Source organism: Zosterops lateralis, assembly GCF_965231275.1.
Source record: "Zosterops lateralis genome assembly, chromosome: 1".
In the NCBI taxonomy this organism is placed as follows: Eukaryota; Metazoa; Chordata; class Aves; order Passeriformes; family Zosteropidae; genus Zosterops; species Zosterops lateralis.
This window is the reverse complement of record NC_139762.1, coordinates 17,661,655-17,683,426: the sequence shown is the minus strand read 5'-3', so window position 1 is coordinate 17,683,426 and position 21,772 is coordinate 17,661,655. Positions and strand designations below refer to the sequence as shown.

General features: G+C 36.9%; 1 protein-coding gene across 2 annotated transcripts in view; it reads right to left on the bottom strand.

Moving 5' to 3' along the window:
• LOC310912674 (protein adenylyltransferase SelO-like) overlaps positions 1–21,772 on the bottom strand; it is a 29,407-nt gene that overhangs the window by 7,171 nt on the left and 464 nt on the right. For both annotated transcript variants that reach the window (XR_014590698.1, XM_083867427.1), the window contains exons 2-17: positions 20,439–20,557; positions 20,085–20,213; positions 19,292–19,356; positions 19,132–19,188; positions 18,933–19,031; positions 14,109–14,176; positions 13,344–13,431; positions 12,421–12,490; positions 11,682–11,754; positions 11,045–11,128; positions 8,884–9,013; positions 8,343–8,387; positions 8,173–8,254; positions 7,991–8,083; positions 4,341–4,420; positions 3,473–3,516 (exon numbers count right to left, since the gene is read on the bottom strand). Coding sequence is in view for 1 of the 2 variants with exons in the window: in XM_083867427.1 (XP_083723553.1) it covers positions 3,473–3,516; positions 4,341–4,420; positions 7,991–8,083; positions 8,173–8,254; positions 8,343–8,387; positions 8,884–9,013; positions 11,045–11,128; positions 11,682–11,754; positions 12,421–12,490; positions 13,344–13,431; positions 14,109–14,176; positions 18,933–19,031; positions 19,132–19,188; positions 19,292–19,356; positions 20,085–20,213; positions 20,439–20,557 (1,326 nt within the window). In the remaining variant the exon portion in view is untranslated. The remainder of the gene's footprint in view (positions 1–3,472; positions 3,517–4,340; positions 4,421–7,990; positions 8,084–8,172; positions 8,255–8,342; positions 8,388–8,883; positions 9,014–11,044; positions 11,129–11,681; positions 11,755–12,420; positions 12,491–13,343; positions 13,432–14,108; positions 14,177–18,932; positions 19,032–19,131; positions 19,189–19,291; positions 19,357–20,084; positions 20,214–20,438; positions 20,558–21,772) is intronic.

The following is a 21,772-nucleotide window of genomic DNA, read 5'->3' as shown; positions in this document are numbered from 1 at the left end:
GTAATTACTAAGATACGCTTTGAAGTATATATACTTAGATACTCCTTCTATGTCATGTAACAAAAGTTTAGCCATAAAAGCCTTTAATGTTACATTTTAGCTGTATTTTTTAGAAACTACTTTTTCAACTTTCCTTTTAATCTCCTGGCTGGGGATAGGCAGAGATTCCTCAGGTTTTTCCACAGCTGTCTGCTGTATCCTTTTGGAAGCCCTCATGACAACTGCACTGCTTCCCTGCCATGTTTCAGGCTGCTTTTGTCTAATGAGCAGTAGAGAGAATGTAGCAACACTGGAAAATGAAACTGCTGAATTAATAAACTAGGATATATCCTACAGCAGAGCCACTAACAACTTATAAAAGGAGTTTTGTCAAATTCAAAACTGTCAAACTCAAAATTGTCTACCAAGTACAATTCTTATAAGCACACATGGCTCCTAATTATCAGGTTTTTTGCAGATTATGACAACGAAATTCTTATTCTGGTTCTGCAATTAAAGGCTAGTATTCTAGTGATGACCTACCTAATGATCCAAACAACATTACATAATAATTGTAACACTTCAAGCCTGCTTTGAAGTCATAATTTGCCATTGGTCTGTACATTTTCCCCAATTCAGTAAGCATTTGTTACATTAAGATATTAGTTACTGATCCCAAAGGGGTTTCACCCATGCACTTGAAACCAAAAGTCTGTGATTTATGGACATACACAAACTTCATCTCCTTCTCTCTCCACTGATGTCCCAGTAGGTTTTATATGAATGTTAGTTTTATATGTGAATAAATTAGTTTTATATATTTATTTTTAAAAATACATAGAGCTTCATAAAATATTCTTATAAATACCCTGACAGCATACTTGAAAGAGGGTACTGGAAAAAGCAGAGGAATAATCAAAATTACCATTTTGAACTTCCCTCTACTCAATTCCTTTAATCAATTAGTTATTAAATTATTTTATTTACAAATAACGTATTAGAAGGGGCCACAGACATTCTTCTTTTTCAAATCCCCACTGTCCAGTATGTGCTTACACATATTAAAAAAAACTAATAAATACAACTGTCTACTGGGGATCCTTATAACCCCCACACAGGCATTACAACACTGCCCTAACTGCTAAAAACCAGCGTTTCACTACTTGGCAAAACAATTTGCTCTGGCCAAGTATTTGATTTAATCCAGTAAATGGGTTATCCATAGTGAAGTGTGATAACTATTAAATATTTTAAATAAAGGTGAAAAAGTTAACATATGACTCATTCAAAAAATGGTAATTCACATTAGAGCTGTGAGTCATTTTAGCAGGAGAATATTTGTCCCAGAAATAAATTCTTAACAATTGAAAATTGACAGGTTTCACAGTGGTTTTAAAAAGATCAGTATTTAACACAAGTGACAAGATAATTATGAAAGAGTAATACAAGCCAGGTAAGAAAAGGACAAAGCAAAAGAACTTTTGTGCCCTTACAAGCATGATCTGGTCTCCTTTTTTTACATCCTTCTTTTTGTAAAGAAAGACAATTTTAGACTTGGATTGTCAAAACTTTTTGATCAACTCCAGCAGAAGTAAGTTTAGCTAGTACAAGATAAAACACTACTAAGAACTGAAAACTAAATAAAGAGAGAAAAAAAAATAAAAATAATGAATAAGTGATGACTTCAAATGATTCAAGTTAATGTACTTTGAGAAGTGAGTTTTTTTTAATGACACTTACTAACAATTAGGGAAGGGTGATGAATAATGAAGGTGTTAATGCCAGTGTATTCAAGGTCAGTCAAAGACAGCAGTACACAATTTAGTGGAACTTCCCAACCCAGCTGAGAATCTGAGGAGCCAGGACATTTTTGTCTTTAACATGAAATACTGGATAAAAATGCAGTTGACTGAATTGAGACAGATTTCTGCTGGAAGTTGTGCTGATAAGGACAGCTGTTACAAGCAAATGCTCAAACAAACAAACAAACAACAAAACAAAAACTGAAATAATTTTAAAGATACCACAGGGGCATCTAAGCAATCTATTTAAATGCATGGATGTAAAAATGTAAAAAAGAACAAAAAAATTCCCAAAAACCTCGGTAAGAAATTTCAGTCACACTGAAATATTATGGAGCAGTTAGCAAAAATCCAACAAGGGTTGTTGATTTTAAATAAAACAATAACAAACTAAAATCAGTAGCATATTATGAATTTTTGCAGCTCTACAGTATGATTTGAGAGTGATGGTTGATTTTATGAAAGAAAACTAACTGGACCATGAATCTTTGCACATGAAGTTTTGACTGCTACCAAAACTAAGACCATTAGCACAAATGCGATTTTGGAGGCAAAACCTTTTCTGTGTTTCATCTATCTCCTGTACTATGAGATCTTCTGAGTGCATGTGGAAAAACATAATGATGGTTTGCAGAAGAGACTGACAGACTAGGATCCTTTCTGATTTGGAATAAAACCTCAAAATGTCATGATTTTCTCTAAAAGCAGATTCAAAAGATACAGAAAAGTAAGTGTGTTTAGACAGTTTTCAGCATTCAATTTTAGCTGAGGAAACAAGAGCTTGAAAACTCAAAATGTTAATTGAGCAAAGAGCTTCAGAAACTCACAAATGAAGCTTTTTACCCTATCAAAAAAACAAGAAAATAAATATTTCTTCTTGGTAGCACTTTTCATATTAACCTTCTAAAATGCATACAGAATTTTAAGAAATATTCTTTAAAAATAATAGAGCCTTTGTTAGAAAATGGGGATGAAAACCTGAAACCATAAATTGTTTTACTGCTCTCATTACTCAGAGTCAGTGCCAGCTCCTGCCATTTTCGTAGCCAGTCAATTGGAGCTTTAGAAGAAAGTGGCAAATCAATATCTAACAAAAGAGTGCAGCCATTTTCATCCTGCTTTGCAGGAAGCACCCTGCAAAGCAGTGCAACAGTGAAGCCTCTTGTGCAGAGTTTGATCAGATCCTGTAGTTCCTTCATTCCCTTTTCCCCACAGATTTTCAGTTGCTCATTTTCTCTTACAAGCAAATTTCACAAATTTACCACAGCTTAGTGCAGATCAAAAATATCTCCCGATGAACATTTCTTGGAGTTTTATATCCAGTGTTTCTGCTGTGGTACCTAACTGCCATTTTGTGTTTAGAGTAACTTGGAGAATCAAAGCACCTTCCTTTGCCTTCTATGCTTGGATAGTCCTTTCACAAGGAGTTTTTTGTCTGGGTGACAGAAAGAAAAAGTGTGTCCCTGTCAGAAATCTGAATTCTGTGCAGCATGTAGAAAGGACAGAGACAGACAGAATGAATGTACAGTATTACAAGATTTGCAGCAGCATAATGAGAGCTTCTCCTCTGCAAAAAAGTACTGTATTTTAGTTCTACCAAAAAATGAGAAATATCTTAACACTAAAGAAACATATGTAAATAGATATTTGCCATCTGCAAGCATATGGTTCCTTTGGATTGTTTTACTCACTTGCCATTCTTGTTCTTCTTTTGGCATCTGAGTCACCGTTGTTACTACACATGAAAAACAAATGAAAAGAAGAAAACCAGAAAGCACTTCAGTTACTGAGGGTTATGCTGATTTATTTTTAGAAGTATCTTATTTGACTTCCATTAAAATCATTAAGTGCTCTGCTTTTGTGTTTGGCAGAAGCTCTGAGAATGATTAGACTTGGAAAAGTGCACACTTTCTTGTACGTTTTGTGCCTTGTGCCTAAATTTTGTTCCCTAAGAATTGCATTTACTGAATAAAATTTCCAAGTACCTGATATGTATTTATGTTCATTGCCAGTAGCCATTCATACCATATATAACTAAGAAAAAAGGTTAGATTCTTTATTTATTTAACACAAAAGAATCCTGTGCTTTCCTATCCATGCAACACCATGATTTCCAAACACAATCTGTGTATTTGCAACTGTTCAACTTCCATCTCCTGCCACCATAAAGCAATGTTATTACATAGTAAAAAATATATATAAAAACAGCAATTAAATACTATTCATTCCTATGTACTTGCAACACCTGTTTGTGATTCTTGGACTGAATCTGTGGGATTGGTATTTTAAGGAAAACTGTTAACCAAAGAAAACGGATGAAGGACAAAGAACAGAAATTACTCCTTCCATGCTATTTTTAGGTACCTGTGTGTCAAAACAGAACTACAACAGTAATTATTGTTGAATCCAGCACAGTCTAGAACCATGAAGACAATAAAGACATATGAAACCATGTTTGAGCCAGTTTATTAGACTCACTAAAGACTATGCAAAATCACTGCAGATTAAAAAGTTGCCTGCTTCTGGCAAATACACACTTCAAACTGCAATCAGACTTACCTGTTTAATCTCAGGAGGTACATAGTAACCCATTCTGAAAATAATTTGTGTTTACCCACATCCTGGAGAGCCCAGAACTCCTAAAGAGAAAGAAACATTTAGTGACAGATAGTCAGAATTATTTTCCTGTTAAGCAAAAACCAAAGCAAGCAACAAATACTGTGTTTTAACCCCAGCTGGGAACTAAGCCTCACATAACCACTTGCTCATGCTCCCCCTCAATGGGGTTTTAAATTAAGGTTAAAAGTAAGGAAACTCATGGGTTGAGATAAGAACAGTTTAATAATTGAAATAATTTAATAATAACAACAATAATAGCAACAATAGCAATGAAAAGGAAAATATCAAAAGGAGAGAGAAATAAAATCCAACAGAAACAAGTGATGCAAATGAAAAAACAACTGCTCACCAACCTATGCCCAGCCAGTTCCCAAGCAGGGTCCCCTCACTCAGCTCTCCCCTAGTTTATTTGCTGAGCATGACACCGAGTGCTGTGGGATAGGATACCCCTTTGGCCAGTTTGGGTCAGTGTGGGATATCCCTTTGGCCAGTTTGGGTCAGTGTGGGATACCCCTTTGGCCAGTTTGGGTCAGTGTGGGATACCCCTTTGGCCAGTTTGGGTCAGTGTGGGATATCCCTTTGGCCAGTTTGGGTCAGTGTGGGATACCCCTTTGGCCAGTTTGGGTCAGTGTGGGATATCCCTTTGGCCAGTTTGGGTCAGCTGTCCCCTCCCAGCTTCTTGTGTACCCCCAGCCTCCTTGCTGGCAGAGCACCATGAGGAGCTGAAAAGTCTGTGACTTAGTGTGAGCCCTGCTCGGCAACAACTAAACCATCAGTGTGTTATCACCATTATTCACAGTCTAAATCCAAAACAGAGCACTGTACCAGCTACTAGGAAGAAAATTAACTCTATCCCAGCTGAAAACAGGACACTGAACAATAAAAGGATTTAAAAGGCAAACATATGATGACCCTTAAAAGAATTTTCTCCCTAAACATTCTACTAGTATCTTTTGCTCTGTATTAAAATTTTTTTTTTTTTGCTAGCATGACACATCCATATTATAAACCATCCCTGTTTTTCCTCGGCTTATTGTCTGACCTATTTCATTTTTAAGGTACATAATTACAGGTTTCACTCTCTTCTGAGACTTGTACATGGGTCAGATATATTCATACAGATTATTTTTTTTCATCAAAGATTGCAATAAACAAAATATATGAATAAAGAAAAGATGAAGAGAAAGGGAAACTAAAATCCACAGGGATAGTGGAAAACTGAGAAGAATAGAGACAGCAGGAGAGGAGACAAAACTTGGAAAAGGCTGACAGCAAGAAATCAGAGCTTGGGGTTACTGCCTCTAATGATGGACAGCAAACACAAACAGCCTCCCTGGCTGAGTACACTCAGCTAACAGCTGCTTCATATTCCTCCGCTAAAAGCAGCCAAAGCTCACAGACCAAAAATGAACTTCAGAGAAAGAACGGATTAGGAAGAAATGGACATAGACAAAAGGAGATAAACAGCACATATTCCAGGAAAAAAAGTAAGGGAAATTAAAAGCAAGAAGAAAAAGTTTTGATCCCATCCGGTGGGGTTTTTTTTTGTTTTGGCAGGTTTTTTTGAGGAATAGAGTAAAAAATATATTAAAACTCTATTTGATCATAAAAATGAGCACAGAAATGATTAAGAGCTGGGAATCAGGCAAGTGGATAACAGGTGAGTGTGAGAATCAAGCATTTGTTCAAAGATGTGAAGAGTTAGGCTGCTTTAGGAGGATTTTCAGAATGTTTCCAGTTAATAATAAATATAAGGATTCCTGCAGTGTTTCCAAAGGATTCTAGCATTTTTGGGTCAATGTTGGTATGCAGCTGACAAAAATCTTAAGTGATGTACAAATCAATATGAAAACTTACTCATAAAAGTATTGGTGTGTAAATAAATAGAGGTGAAATTACTTTAAAACTAAAATTCTTTAAAACAATGAAAACTTTTTACCAGCATAAAATCGTACTTGTTTTTCCACATAATTTTTGGAACTCAGAATTTGTGGGCTAAATAATTTCATTGTATGGAAAAAAAGAAGATTGCTGTCAAGTGAAGGCTGGAAATGACCCTTGGTGTAGCAGCAGGGTCACAGCTACACCACAATCGTTGGTTCCTCAACCAATAAATACGTTCAAAGATGGGGAGATGGAGTTGCCATAAATGGAAAAATCCCTTGGGTTCTGTGACAAAAATACCTTCTCTTACAAACACACCCATCCTTTTATCACCCTTCTGTGCAAACAATTAATTCCAAAGCCACAACTCCTGGGGTTTTTTATTGCTTACCTCTAGAGTATCTAAATTTTTAAACTATTAATGGTTTCAAGTTCATAGAAAAGGTCAGGATAAGCCTCTTACTTAACAGAAGAAAACAAGGAAAACCAGAAAATTTGCTCAAAACCACTTAATTTTACTTGGAAAAAGAACCATCAACTCCTCATTTTCATTCTGTGACATCCTGCTGCCTAAAAACAACCTCCTTAAGTCCACCTGCTCTCATTTTAAACTGGCTTCAAAAACAGACATAAATCAGATGTTTGAGGAAGGTAGTGAAGCTTCCCAGGCAAAATGAACAATATTCATCACATGGAAAAGGCACTGTATTAAAGAATATAAGAGAAAAAAATCATTTTGGCTCTCACAAAAAGGCTATTTTCTTTCCAGAATAGGTTGCTTTTCAGAACCAGATTACAAGCTTCCTTTTCAGAATTCCCCTTTTGCTTTTTATCCAATTATGACTTGCCTAACATCTCAGTCCAGTTCAAATATTTCAGCTGTATTTCCAATTTCAAAGATTGCACTACATCCAGGTAAAACATTTTAAATACTCTCATGTATTTTATATATGGTTATACTTGGTCCTGAAGTATAAGTTTAGGCTAAGTTAGCAGCAACAGAGGATGGGACAGCAGGCTGAGCAGGACACAACAGCAAAATGTATTCTTAGGCTTTAAGTTACATTTAAAACAAATCTCATGCTCAAGGAAGGGCAGAGGCACTCTGGGCAGAGTTCTAGCAGGAGTTTATGTTGAGATGAGATCTCACTTATCATTAGATACCAAGATAAGCAAAGATGCCTGAGAGCAGAGGTTTAGGCCACCTGCCAAACCCATGTCAGGAACAGTTTGGTTGACCTGAGGCTGAAATTTTCCTCGTGAGCCCTGTGCAACTTCACTTGTTGGACAAAAGGTATTCTTAAACAAAAGAACAAAAAAAGGCAGGTGAGGGGGAAGAAAGTTCTTTGTAGCAGACCCATGTTAAATGTGAAGAAAATCACATTCCCAGTTGTGTATGAGTATTTATGACTACTCATATTGGACCTGTATTGAAGGCTGAAAAATCTGATTTTCAGCATTCTTCATTAATGCACCTTTCCTTACCACTTTTCATTAGCATGTCCATCATTACCAGACACAGGTTTTACAAGAGCTGGTAGCCAGACACAGGTGTATTAGTCTCTCTGTTCCTTAATAAGGATACAATAACATATTTCTCAGATGAATCATGGCTTGAGATGGCCTCTACTATATTGAGGTTATACTCAACTTGATTTACTCTTTTTATATTAAGTATTCCTAAGATTAGGTGCTTGTATTTATACCTCAGGAATATGGAGCTCCTTTAACTGGTCTGCAGTAATTTCACTCAGCTCTCGGAATGTCATCGTAAAATCAGCCTTTGTATCTTCCATAATCTAGTGAAGAAAGATACTTCTGTGAGTGCTTTTCAAGTGTAGGAGGTCAGTTCAGACATTTGCCAACAAAATTAGCAAAGTAAACTCACTTTTAAGAGGAAAGCAATCAAATAGTTATCATTCTCATTCTCACCAAGAAGACCCAATTTTGTTTTGAATAGTTCTGTGAAACTGAAAATAGTAACAAAGTATGGAAATTGTGAACATTATATATTTTATAGTATTGTGACTAGAAGGTTTCAGTTCTGAAAGTGCATACCGATTGTAATAGTGCTCACCATACCCCTTCAAAATTTTGGAAGCTCTGCAAAACAAAGGAAATGTCAAATTCTACGGAACTAAAATGCTCCTGCATGTATAATATGTCATACACTAAACAATGAAAACTTCTGCCTGCTATCTCAAAAACCTGGGATCTGTTCTTCATTTAAGAATCTTTACAAGAGGCTACTAAAATACTACTTCATTACTTCAGGAGGATGCATGGTCTTCCTAAGTAAGTGTCTTACAAAACAAGCTAGACAAACTTAGAACAGAAAACAATGGGCAAAGGTCCTACCTTAGGTCTTATCTAATACCTCCCTGTGGTCCTATTTTGCCACCATTTATGACCAACAAACACTTTTCTCTCCACCCTCCAATCCTATTCTGGTCAATAATTAACCCAGACTCAATTTCTAGTTTTAAAAAAAATAAATAAATTGAAAGCTAATCTCTTTCTTTCCCAAGCATATGGTGATTACAGTGTCTCCCATCTCACTAGTTCCCTTAAGCATTATGATATTTTAAGGATTACTTACAGCTGCTTTTGCCTGGGATCCAATAAAGGTTTTAGAGCTTGTAACAGCTTGCTCAGATTAAACTGCCCAACGCTTGCCTGATTTCCTATTTTATACCTCTTTTCATCATCAGATGTGTTCGGAACAAAATCTGTTTCAAATAAAACATTACTTTTCCATAACAGAGTAATTACAATAAACAATCAATGTTAAAATATTGAAATACATTCATTTTATACTTACACAGCAAACTTATAGAACACCTAAAACTACTAAATACTTAAAATCAGATCACAAGAATACTTATATAAGGTGAATTAACTCAAGATCTATTATTTGCAAATCTAAGGAATACACCATTCACACGTAAGTTCCCATGTGTCACAAGTGACATTTTCCTACCTGAAGATACAAGATGAATTCAGATGGTTACAGAAAAAAGACCATTTTTGCATTAAAACCACTGTCTTTTACACTTAAACCAAATATTTTTACTATATCTAGTGCTACAACTTAGCAGATAGATTAAGCAAACAAATGTCCAACTAGATTCAGGATTTAAGTATTTATGGAAAAGTCACACATGTAGTAAACACGTATTTAACAGGCCACCTAAGCAAGATTTGTTTCAATTGGATCAGCAAGCTTTGTGTTCACATAAAAATTAGGCCTAATGTTTTCCAGTATGCAAATACATTATCTGGGAGATAGTAAGTGCCTGTCATGAAGGTTCCACGTATCCAACAGTAAAATGTATGCCCACGTACAGCAGGAGTCTGTGAGGGGAACCACTCACTCAGATCAAACCCAGACAAGCTGATCAGTGCCCACAGCATCGCCCCAGTCCTCAGAGGACACTGACAGCAAATGGAGCTTCAAGGAGGAGACTTGTACCTCATCTGCCAGATCTGGTAAGTGGTTCAAATCTGAATTTTGACTCTAATGCCTCTCATCAGGCTTTTGGGTCCACTGGCTGGCTGGGACAGAGTCAGTTCTCCTCACAGCAGCCTGTCTGGCCCCATGTGTTGGACTTGTGACTGAAATACTGCTGATGGCACGGCAATGTTCTACACATTCTCTGCAGGGCTGGCCCAGCATCAAAGGCTCTGTTCTCACTCTGTAACCCTGGAAAATGAGGCTGGGCAAGAGGCTAGGAGGGGATGCAGCTGGGACAGCGGAGCCCAGCTGACCAAAGGGATACTCCACACCTCTAACATTATCAGCAGCAATAAAATCTGGGGGTAGTTTTTCCAAGGCAGCTGATGCTTGGGGATTGACTCAGCATCAGTCTGGTGGTGAGATATGGAGAGTGTTTGTCTTTGCATCACTTGCTGGTCACCCTTGCCTTTTTTTTTTCCCTTTGACTTATTCAAATGTCTTGATCTTAACCCATAAGCTTTTTCTTAGCCTTGCTTTTCCAATTCTCCTCCTCAGCCCTCAGCAGGGAGGAGTGAACAATTGACTTGTGGGTCCTTAATTGCCAGCTGGGGCCAATCCACCCTATAGAGAAACATCTCAAAGCAAAAAAGCCCCATTTTGTTCAATATAATAGAAACCATATGACATTTATTCTCATGACTTTTCCTTAATTTCAGGCTGCAGGCATGAAAACACATAGCAAGATAACCACTGCTGATTCTGAAGTTTATGCAGTTGCAAACTATAAACAATATTCTAAGAATACACATTTATGTACATACTGAACCTGTATCTATCAATCCCCAACTGACTGAGTTAAGACTTTTAAAGAAAGATTACCATGACTGTGTAGGTTTGATTTATTTTCTTCCAACACATAATTAGCTACTGTGACTATAAAGCTAGAGCTTCCAGCAATACACAATTTTTAGTTTTCTTATCTTCTGTTGTAGCATCTATTGAATTGATGGTGCTCAAGTGGAAACAGTCTCACGGAAATGGGTTTAATAGTAACATTTCATTAAGACATTTAGGCCTTGAATGCAGCCTATATAGTGTATCATAAAACTGGTCACTGACGTAATTTTTTCCCCTAAAACTCTTCAAACAGTACACATGCTTATGTTTTTTTCTGCTGATAATGAAAGAAGTTTACATGCAATAGAAACTATATAATTTAATATAAAAAGATTGTTTAAAGAAAACAAACAAACAAACAAACAAACCAACCAACCAAAAACAAAAAAACAGATGCTACACTCACTTGGGTCATAGGAGTCCATAAATCCAAATGGACCATAATCTATTGTTATGGACAATAAACTGAAGTTATCTGTATTGCAGACACCTACAGTTCAACAGAAAGGGGAAACAAAAGTTAAAATTCCACCTGAACCCCAGTCTCTAGGCAATTTGCTGTGGAACAGGTCCACTGAATTTGGAGAGCTAGAGGGAGGTACCTGTCCCTCTGCCCCCAGCCCATGCCCTGCAGGACACCGAGGCTCTGGCCACTGTTTTGGGGTTAATCCCACAAATCTGCAGAAAGCCAGACACTTCTGCCTTCTGTGCACTGAAAAAGGCTGGGGCTTCTTGTGGATGGATTGATTTCAGAGCAGTTAAATCGAGCAGTTAAACTTACACATGGCACCAGTGCCCTGTCTTTCTACACTGCACTGTTGTAACAGCTCTGAGAATTCTTGCTCCCTATTCCCATCCCGTCACCGTTGTGCTCTGAGAGATCAGACAGTGTAACTCTGTTACAGAAGCCCCTTGTGTAACAGAGGAAGCTGTAGGGGAAGACATCAGCAGAACTGATGACCATGGTGACAAATAAAAGCCATTTTAAAGTACATTACTGTAAAGTGTGCCTCCCCTAAAGCCAATGCCATCTGGCACCTTACCATGTGCAAACCCCACAGACATCCACAAGGAAATGAGATTTGCAGTCTCTGACACGACTGTAGAGAAAAATTCCTAAAATCAAACACATCTTTTACTTCAAGTTCTCTGTATCAAAAACATTGAAATACATAAGCATTTCATTCACTTTAGAAATATGCAATACAGTTAATTTTTCAAATTTATGTATCTGTCAGGACTTGTCATTCCCATTCTAAATAATGTGAATACATAATAACCTTATCCAGCAAAGACTATAGTTAAATAAGTATACACAGATGCCCTTAAAGAAATTAAGAAGTAAAATTTAAAAAAAACCCCAAAAAACTAAAAAAAACCCCAACAACAAAAAACCCCAAAGACACTATATATACTAGGCAGTACACTAGAATATACTATACAGACTACATTTACATTAGCAAAAGCACATTTCATCACTTCATGACCACTGTTCACTGACCACATGAGCAGTAAGAGAACAAAAAACAACAGAAAATGGAAGCTTCACAATAAACATTTCCATTATGGAAACTGGTGAAAAATGTTCATATTTGACTTTGAGAAAACAAAAAAATCAAAAAGCGGATTTTTACTGCAGAGAATTAACTAACTTTTACTAATAAAACTTGGAAGCTTACTTCAAATTTTAAAAGATTGTAAAACTTGAAATTGTGAAGACCTTCCTGTAATTTTTGTTCACATGCTTGTGGAAAATAAAAATTACTCTTAAAAAAGACTTACCAGGTATCTGTTTGAATCATTCATTGCTATTGAAGGAAAATGTTCCTGGATGATAAAGTCGAGCAATCTCCTGTAACAGCAGAAACAGAATTTTTTAAACAAAACTGGTACTTTGGAACTGAGCATTAAAAATTCTTGTTTTCAATCAACAAAATGCTGATCTACAGCTTGCCACAAATAGTTATTAAAAAACTCAGTCTATTTATTCCAGTGAATATTAGATGAAGCTCTTCCAAATGCTTAAAGATAAAACCTAAGGCTGTATCATAAATACAACTGGGGACTGCCACACAGAGTTAAAATTATCCCCACATTTAAACTCCAGAGCACACCAGGATGTGGTTTTGCATGCAGCAATATCCATTTTTAGGAAAAAAAAAGAGTTTGCATTTTTAAAAAAACACTATAGGATTACAAGGAATAATCATTCTACATCAGAATTCTCACAAAGACAATGTTATGGCTGAATTCTTATGAAAGTAGGGTTACTTCCATAGTAACTGGCTGTTCCCAAAACAGTGCTCCACATTCCTACAAGACAGGCTTAGGGAAATGGGATACATGCATTAAAATTTGCAGAAAAACCTGTCACAGAAAACTGAGAAATGTAGGGACTTACACTTTCAACTTACAAATCTTTCCAAAACAAACAACTCCTCCCTAGTGCTTAGTTACCAGAACTACTTGGGTATAGAACTTTCCTCATTTTGTATGATCCAGGCCTTTAGAAACATCTCAAGGGTTTTACCCTTGTGAGGCAAGATCTTTGGTATGCTTGTATAAAAATAGCAGGTTACCTTTTTAAATTATGTAATCTTACTTGCTAAATAATTTATGTCTAAATTCCATCTGTATACATGAAATCTAATGTAATTTGATTGTTGAGAAAACTATTGCAGTTACTATGAAGATTCAACTCAAACCTTAGTAAGTCCAGTTCCCCAGAGTGAGCTAAGATTTCCAAGGATCCTATACGAAACCACGATTTGGCAAGTCGTAGCACTATTGCACCTTAAATACAGAGACAAGTGTGTTTAAATGTAAACAGAACATCAGCAAAATAAAACAGTTCCACAGCAAAAGCCACCATGTATTGTTTCTATAGACACAGAGTTTTGTATATGCACAGTTAAACTGGTATTTTGTAAGTATGCCTAACACATAATAGATGAATATGTATAATGTTATTTTACTACACATGCATTTTAATGATAAAACTTGATTTGCTATACCAGCAACCACAGAAAAAATTCTGTTAGTGCATTAATACTAGAATCACTCCAGAAATGCCAGCCTCAAAGAAAGAACAAAAACAGATTTTTCCCCATGCTGTGCCATCTCACTCTTTTTCAGAGCAGGTGCAGATGATGTAGCAATGACACAACTGCATTCCACCCATCCTGGTATTGCTATCAAAACAATGGAAATTTTCCCTAGTTTTCAGCAACATTTTTGTAATGGGAGATGAAAATCAAAATTATATTCTTGCAATACATATGCCACAATCATAGAAGACCTGTTCAGAGGGCTTCATTTCTTCAACCAAAATATGTTTCAGATTGATTTTCTCAAGAGAGGTTTTATATCTTAATAAATGAAATTAAGCCAATTTATTGCTTTTTATTACACTTTTTTTTTCATGGAGAATTAAGTTACAATGTTGTAACACTTTAAAATATGTTCATTACCTCTTTCTTTCTTAATATTTCCATTGTAAAACTGGTCTCTCCACACATCATCATCACTTACAACCAAGCTGTAGCAAACAAGAAATGAATGTTAAAAGTTATCTCAGCAAAAATAATTCATAATGAAGATCAGAGTGGTATTTTATATAGATTAATTTTCTTCATAAAAGGAAGATCATTTTGATGGCATAGCTTTGTATTTGCAAATGACACAGGCAAAGAAGATGCCAAGGGTTACCAAGGTTCATGACCAAAATGCATTTATTTTGTATTTAATACAATGTTGACCAATTTCATTACTCTCATTGTTCTTGGGGAGATGGCTGCTCTCAAAAAGAGGAGTGCATTCACTTGGAACCTCAGTTACAGATTAGTGTGACTGTAACATTAACTTAGTCACAATTTCCCTGGAGACAACATGGAAATTTTGAGGAGAGAGAAATTAGAAATCAAATTGTTGCATCAGGTGGAGGTTGCCCTTTACATGATTCAAAACTATCTCAGAAACTTTGGGGACAGGTCTGTGACCCTGAGCAATCACTGCTACTGGTACTTGGACTTTTAAAACCAATGTCTTCCTTTCATTTGCCTTAAAATTCTGCACATCCTATAAATTTTCATTTTTATCCAAATATTGAGATCTGTGAGAGTTTGATACTTGCTTTAAAATATTTCACAACTTAGATTAATTCTATGAAATAAAGTACATAATTTCTTTCTATTTTCTATTCTATCAAGAAAAATCAATCCTCACAAACTATGCAAGGCCATTATGTTCTTCCAAGGTTGACAAGTAGGAAGTTTTCTCCCCAAAGCAACTGGGATTACACTGACAACCCAGCTTGGTGCCATCTTCTGAAAGATCTTATGCCCTCAAATAGGCTCAAAAGACTCCTTGTTCAAGAATCTAGCAGGACAATAATTTAGCTCAATTTGTATAATTCTTGTTTATCTTTGCTTGTTGATAACTGGAAAATATTAATCTATTTAGGAGAGACATGAATCTAATGGAGTGGGTCCAGAGGAGGGCCACAAAAATGACCAGAGAGCTGGAGCACCTCTGCTATGAGGACAGACTGAGAGAGTTAGGGCTGTTTGTGGGGAGTATGAGGAGACCTTACAGCACCTTCCAGTCCCCAAAGGAGGCTACAAGAAAGCTGGACAGGAGCTCCTTACCAGGGCCTCTAGTGATAGGACAAGGGGTAATGGCTCTAAACTGAAAGAGGGCAGGTTTAGATTAGATATTAGGAAAAAGTTCTTCACTCAGAGGGTGGTGAGACACTGAACAGGTTGCCCAGAAAGGTGGTAGGTGCCCCATGCATGGAAATATTCAAAGTCAGGTTGGAGGGGGCTTTGAACAACCTAATCCAGTGAAGATGTCCCATTGAGAGGGGATTGGACTAGACCAGTAAAAGTTTCTTCCAACCCAAATTACGATTCCATGATTCAAAATATAGTTGGGTGTCATGCTATTTGATATTTAGTGCAGTTATTTATATCTGCTACCTATTAGGCAGTTGAAGACAGCAGAGAAGACAGAACCAAACTTTTCTTTGAGGTACACAAGAGACAAACCTAATACTCCATTTATAAATACGACTGAAGACAGCCACAGTGTTAATTCCCAATAGTTAAATTTTGGAAGTTCACTAGATTCTGGTTTTACATACTTGAGCACTGAAATTTGTCCAGTGGTGACATTTTGATGCTTGTATCCCCAGCTGTCTGTTCTGTTTATGCTGGATATTAAGTTCTGCACCTTTAAGACTGGTTCTGAGATGGAAGGGGGGAAAAAGAAGCATGGAGTTTGTTTTCAGAAACTGCACTCACTGCCCTGCATTCCTGCTCATGGACTGTGTTGTCTGCAACACAGACAGACAGTGAGACAGAGATCTCCTTTGCTTTTAGCTAGGTTGTTTTTTTTTTTAGCTAGCTGAGGCAGAGAAGTTCCCCAGAGTGTGGCTTTTCTTTTTCTTGGAACTGTTCAAACTTGCTCTGGACTGAGAACCCAGAAAGACAGCTGGATTTCACACCTGTGGCACACCAGGACGCAGGACAGCATTTTCCAGCACCAGAGGGACTGGTAAGAGACTGAGTAAGCCAAGCTACAACCCATGGAAAGGACATTCTGAATTTGCCATCCCTTCAGAACACCAAGAGATTTTATTGTTTAATATTATAATTTTTTCTTTATTTTTTCTTTATTTTTTCTTTTTTTTTTTTTCTTTTTTTTTTTAATATGCTTTTCTGGTTAAATAAACAGTTTTTTCCACTTTTCTCCAAGGAAATCTTTTCCCGAGCCAGTTAGGGAAGGGGCCGCTTGAATCTGCTTTCTAGAGGGACCCCTTTGGAGGTTTCCTCCCAGATTTGTCCAAAAACCAGGACAAAATTTGAGGAAGAATTCAGTTGAACCAAAAATGTGGGAAATCCATATAAACATAAATACGTACAAAAGGTCATGAAAAGAAATAGCATGAAGTCTTACCTAGTGTAGTTGCTTGCAAGAGTAACTGTGGGTTCAAAACTAAATTACTGTTATTATATTCAGTATTTTTAAAGATACCTAGTAGCTATTCAAACTGAATGTTCTGTTAACTGCAAAGAACAGGCAGTGAATTATTTCAGGAACAGAAAAATACATAGAAATCAATATTCTCCTTTTATTGGAGCTGTACTCATACAAGTAGAATTAGGGTTTGGTGGGGTTTTTTAATACTCATTTGAAACCAATTAGTCTGTCTTTGAGATTATGTACAAACGGCTCTGATATAAATGAGATGGAAAGAGAAAATCTTAATCCTTCAAGAGAAAAAAAAATTAGAACAGGGAATGAACTTCAGACACTAACAAAATACTGTGTGCAGCAGAGCACTAAGGGACAGAAGGCTCAAAAGTTGTGCTACTGAACTTTACTATTTTGAACAGACTTCTGCCAGAAAGATTGTTGCCTTTTTACTGTGTAACTCTTAGCAGGCTCTCTGCAAAATTCCTACAGAATACCAGCACTTCTTCTATTGCAGATAAAAAATCCATGGGCGCATCAACATTTAGTTACTTTAGTTAGTATTTAGTTGAGAGGTGGCCAGGGAGCTGAGCAGCCACATAAACATACATTCCCACTAGAAAAGCAGTTCTCCAATGGTCCCTGTAGTTGATAAGTACCATTACTGAAGAGAAGGCAGCAGTAGACCAGCTGTTCATTCACCCACAGGAACACAGAGCACTGAAACTGCTCTTACACCAAAGAAGCTGGAACAGCACTCACAGAAGGATGGATGGATGGATGGATGGATGGATGGATGGATGGATGGATGGATGGATGGATGGATGGATGATATCCCTCCCTACCTGGCTCTCACTTAAGGGCTTTTGTCTCAGTGCTCTGCCTGCTGTTCTGCATGAACATCAAGCCCTATGCAAGTAAAACTTGGAAAACTATTCATATTGGCTCACTTTTTTGACTTAATGTGTAACACTGCTCACTGGTAGTCCCAGTATGTGACTAAAATGGTACTGTATGAAGTGTTCTGTATCTGGCAGTACAGTCATAAACTGTAACATCCCATTGGGAATGCAGTACTTAAAATTAATAGAGCAAGCCAACCTGCTGGGGGTTCTGGGATAAGCCATAAGGTTTTTCCTCCCACTTCTGCCAAGACTTGACAAGACCTCTGTTAAGTGCATCCCACCAGCCTCAGTACAACAGCTCCCTATCGGGAAGAATATGGCTGTCAGCTGGGGTTTTTCCAAATTAAGTCTTGCAAACAGTCTGCAGAGCCTGTACAACAGTTAAGAGAGCCAGGCATTTAACCAATCTGCCAGCAGAGAATTAAAGCACACTGTGTGCTCAGTAGAATTCGTGCACAGTAAAGGGGTAATTTCATACTGGTTTTGCACTGAACAATTTGTTGAGACGACAGCAAAGAGAGGCTCTAACTTGCCAAATGATTTCCTGCTGATATTCAGACAGATTTAAAGTTCTGCATTAACAGCCAACAGCAGAGAGAGTCTCAAGATGGAGTCAGTGAATAAACCATCAAAAATGTCATTTACAAACACTGCACTTCAACAGAGCAAATGAGTTAGAACTAATGCTGAAGAGATTTGCAGACACTTTGCAAATACAGACACCTAGCTTTGTGGCAGCTGAGTCCAGGCCTTTTCTGCAAAACATTTGTTTTCTTTGAAGCCTGAAACACTGCAGTACAGACTTGAGACTACTTGGAACACAAAATGAATTTGACATTTTAAACATGATCACCTGAAAATATTCAGTTACTTGATTCTGAGAAAACCATCCAAATGAATGAATGTGTTAGTCTCCTTTGGTTCAGACAGAATTAGTTTTAATTTTTTTTTACAAAATCTCTCTCTCTGCTCAAGAGGTGTTTGCATAGATGAAGAATTGAGAGTAATTGCCTACATTCAGTTCTACCTCCAATATTAACGTTTGTTCATATGACTGACAATTTTTCCCAACAATCTTAAAAATGACAGGACAAAACCAGCCACTTTCAACATTTTCCTAGTTGGCTAGATTCTAGAATTTGGATTAATTTTGCAGAAATGAGGTTTTACTACACTAAAGTTAAGTTGTAATTCTAGAACCCAGCAAACTATGTGATACAATTATTTGCTGGAGCTTATTATTATTGGAAAGTTTTATCAAAAAATCTGTGGAGAATATATTCTGTTCTGATTGCATACACATGAAGAGATCTTTCATCTTGAAAACTAACTGTCCTACTTTATTGAAGTTCAGTGAAACTCAGTGACAAAGTTACCTGTAAATTAGTATGCTGTGAACAAAGGAAAGAAAAATACCTAGCAGCTCTGCTTGTAGGAATTCCAAGATAGTGCATTGCCTCACTACATAAAAACTCTCGAACAGAGGAGCGAAGCACAGCTCTTCCATCACCATTCCTATGGAGAACAGAGAAATAAGGAATAGGTCATAAAATCAAGGTAAATTTAAAAAAAGAAAACATTCAGGTTTAGAGTACATAGAATAACTGCAACTTACCGGGAGTATGGGGTCTTTCCTGACCCTTTTAGCTGCAGTTCCCACCTCTCACCATGCCTGCAAAAATACCATTGGTGTTTCTAACAATAGACCTCAGGTTAACCATGAATCAGCTAAACTGAACACAGAGTTCAATCAGACATTTAAAAAAAAGTCACACCTGTTTGTATATACTCCAACCAAGTGGGCTCTTCCATCCCCCAACTGACCTGCCCAGGTACCAAACTGACAAAAAATTAAAATCAAGTTATTGTCATTTATCATTTCAAGTTATACTTGAAAAAATACAGATTAAATCTAGGTCCTCACAAAAGACACATTTGCTCACATTAAAATGTTGATCCCTAAAGCTGTATTTCCCCGCTCACTTCAAAAATGAATCAGAAAACCACAAGAAAAGAGTAATACCAGTAATCCTCTTTTTTTTTACCTTCCAGCTATGAGGTACAGCTACAGACCTGTCTTTTTCTGTATTATGAGCCTTTAAACCCACATGGCTTGTTTTGGCTTTTTTAATTGGAAATTACAAATGAAATTCTACCATTCTTCTCCATGAATAATTATAGCCATTTCAACAAAACTTGAATCTTAGAAATCATGTGTTGCAGTGAGGCTCTGTCCTTCTCCACTCCTCTGAGCTATCAGTTTCTATCACAAAGCAGAGCTGGCCAGGCTGCTAGGGTGCTAAGCAGACTCAGCAGCTAAAGAAAGTCAAAAAGATAATTCACTTCAGACACAAACAAAAGCAGAGCAAGTAAACAGGGCACTGTGGAAGGATATTATAGTTATTTTCTACCTGCAGCCCGTTATGAAGAACATGTCTGCAATCAAAATGTTAGTAAGCATTCATGTACTCATAGGCACATACTTATGTACTTACAGGTATTACCAAGGTGTAATTCACAAGAAAAGACCTACACAATTCCACCTGGAAGAATGAGTGCCATCCTTACCTGGTGACCCCCATACCTATGGGCCAGTGGAACAGACCCAAATATCACCTTCCCACCACTGATGAACACCAGAAAATCAGACGATTCTTTGACAGATACATCAAGATCCAAAATATTTTCAAGAACTTCCTGGAGAAAAAAATAATACTTGGACATGAACAAATTTTCAGTGGTAGTGAACACGTTTTCTTGACAAATTTCATCATTAAAAGACACCTCACAATAAGTTTTTTTGTTTAAAGTATATACTGAGAAGATGTTTCATAATGAATAGCTTATGAATATTAAAATATACTTTAGTACGTATATTAGTAATTTCTACTAATTAGAGAGAAGTTAAAAACAATAGCCAACCTTTGAAACAGCTACAAGACGAACTTTGGATTTAAAAGGTGTAGGATAGACAACTGAAAAAATGCAGTTTTTCACATTACGGACATAATTTTCTTGGATCACATCAACTGGAAAAGGATCTGTAAATATGAAACAGACAACAAATGGTGTATAAAAAATAATTTACCATATTATTCTTCCTATGTTTCCTCTTAAATCTAATCAAAATGCTTTAAAAACAATTTCAACTTGTAACATTACAACTTTACGAATGTATATTAAGCCTTCATGAAAAGCAAGCCCAAATAAATTGAGGATTTTCTTGTTTGGAATTTCTGAAAAGGACTGAATTCTGCAGTTAAAGAATCTACCACGGCATTCTAGTTTTAAGATCTAAACCATATCTAAGAATAGACTGAACAGACTGTGACGAGAACAGTCTCGGGGCAGTTTGATACTGCACTCAATTACATCCACCCTAAAAGGTATCTGCAGGAGACAGAGAAGTACAGCTTTCCCCACAGCTGAACAAAGTAGCGCAACAGATTTAAGTCACTGTGCACCAGTAACTGCTGTGTGCAGTCCATATTCAGCAATGACCACCACACAACCCAAGGAAACAGATGAAGTCTTTTCTGAGTAAATAGAATGAATGGGCTAGAAGATGTAGCTCTTGCTGTCACGTAACACGTGAACTCAGAAGTTGTGCTTCATTCTTCCTTCAGACCTACTCTGTGCCCTTTTCCATGGTAACAGACAACAAATATTGTTTTAGAACAGTGTGGTCTACCATCTTTATGGACTTTGTTTGCAACTGTCTTACAATTCCACTTTAATTGTAAAATCCTAGTACCTCATAGTCACTAAAATTTTTAAATTAGTTAGCATCTCTGGAGCCTTGCTGCCAGCCCTGTTTCTCACTACCTCTACTGACAGATCTGTTATAGCCAGCTGCCACAAGATTTATCACTACTATTTCTTAATGCTCACGAGTAATTATGTCACCTGATGAAATTAGTTCTGTAATGTGATCATATCGATTAGCATTACGATTACAGGCAGTTTTGTATGCCCGAGGGTTAGGACAGCTGGAATGATTTGTCTGCTTCCAGAGTGGTGTCAGGTTATCAACTCTGCACTAACACGTACTTGGGGGGGGGGGGAGAATGAAAAAGTAAAAGAAAAAAAGAAATAAGGAAAAAATATATAAAGCGCTCCTTACGGCCAATCTAGTTTTTATTTTAAAACTAGTGTTTGACTGTGCGTATCAGGTCTTCGCTTAGTTACTGCTTTAGGAGCTGCTACAACCCAACAAGCAAAAACGCCGTGCAGCAGTACAGAGCCCCGGGACAGGA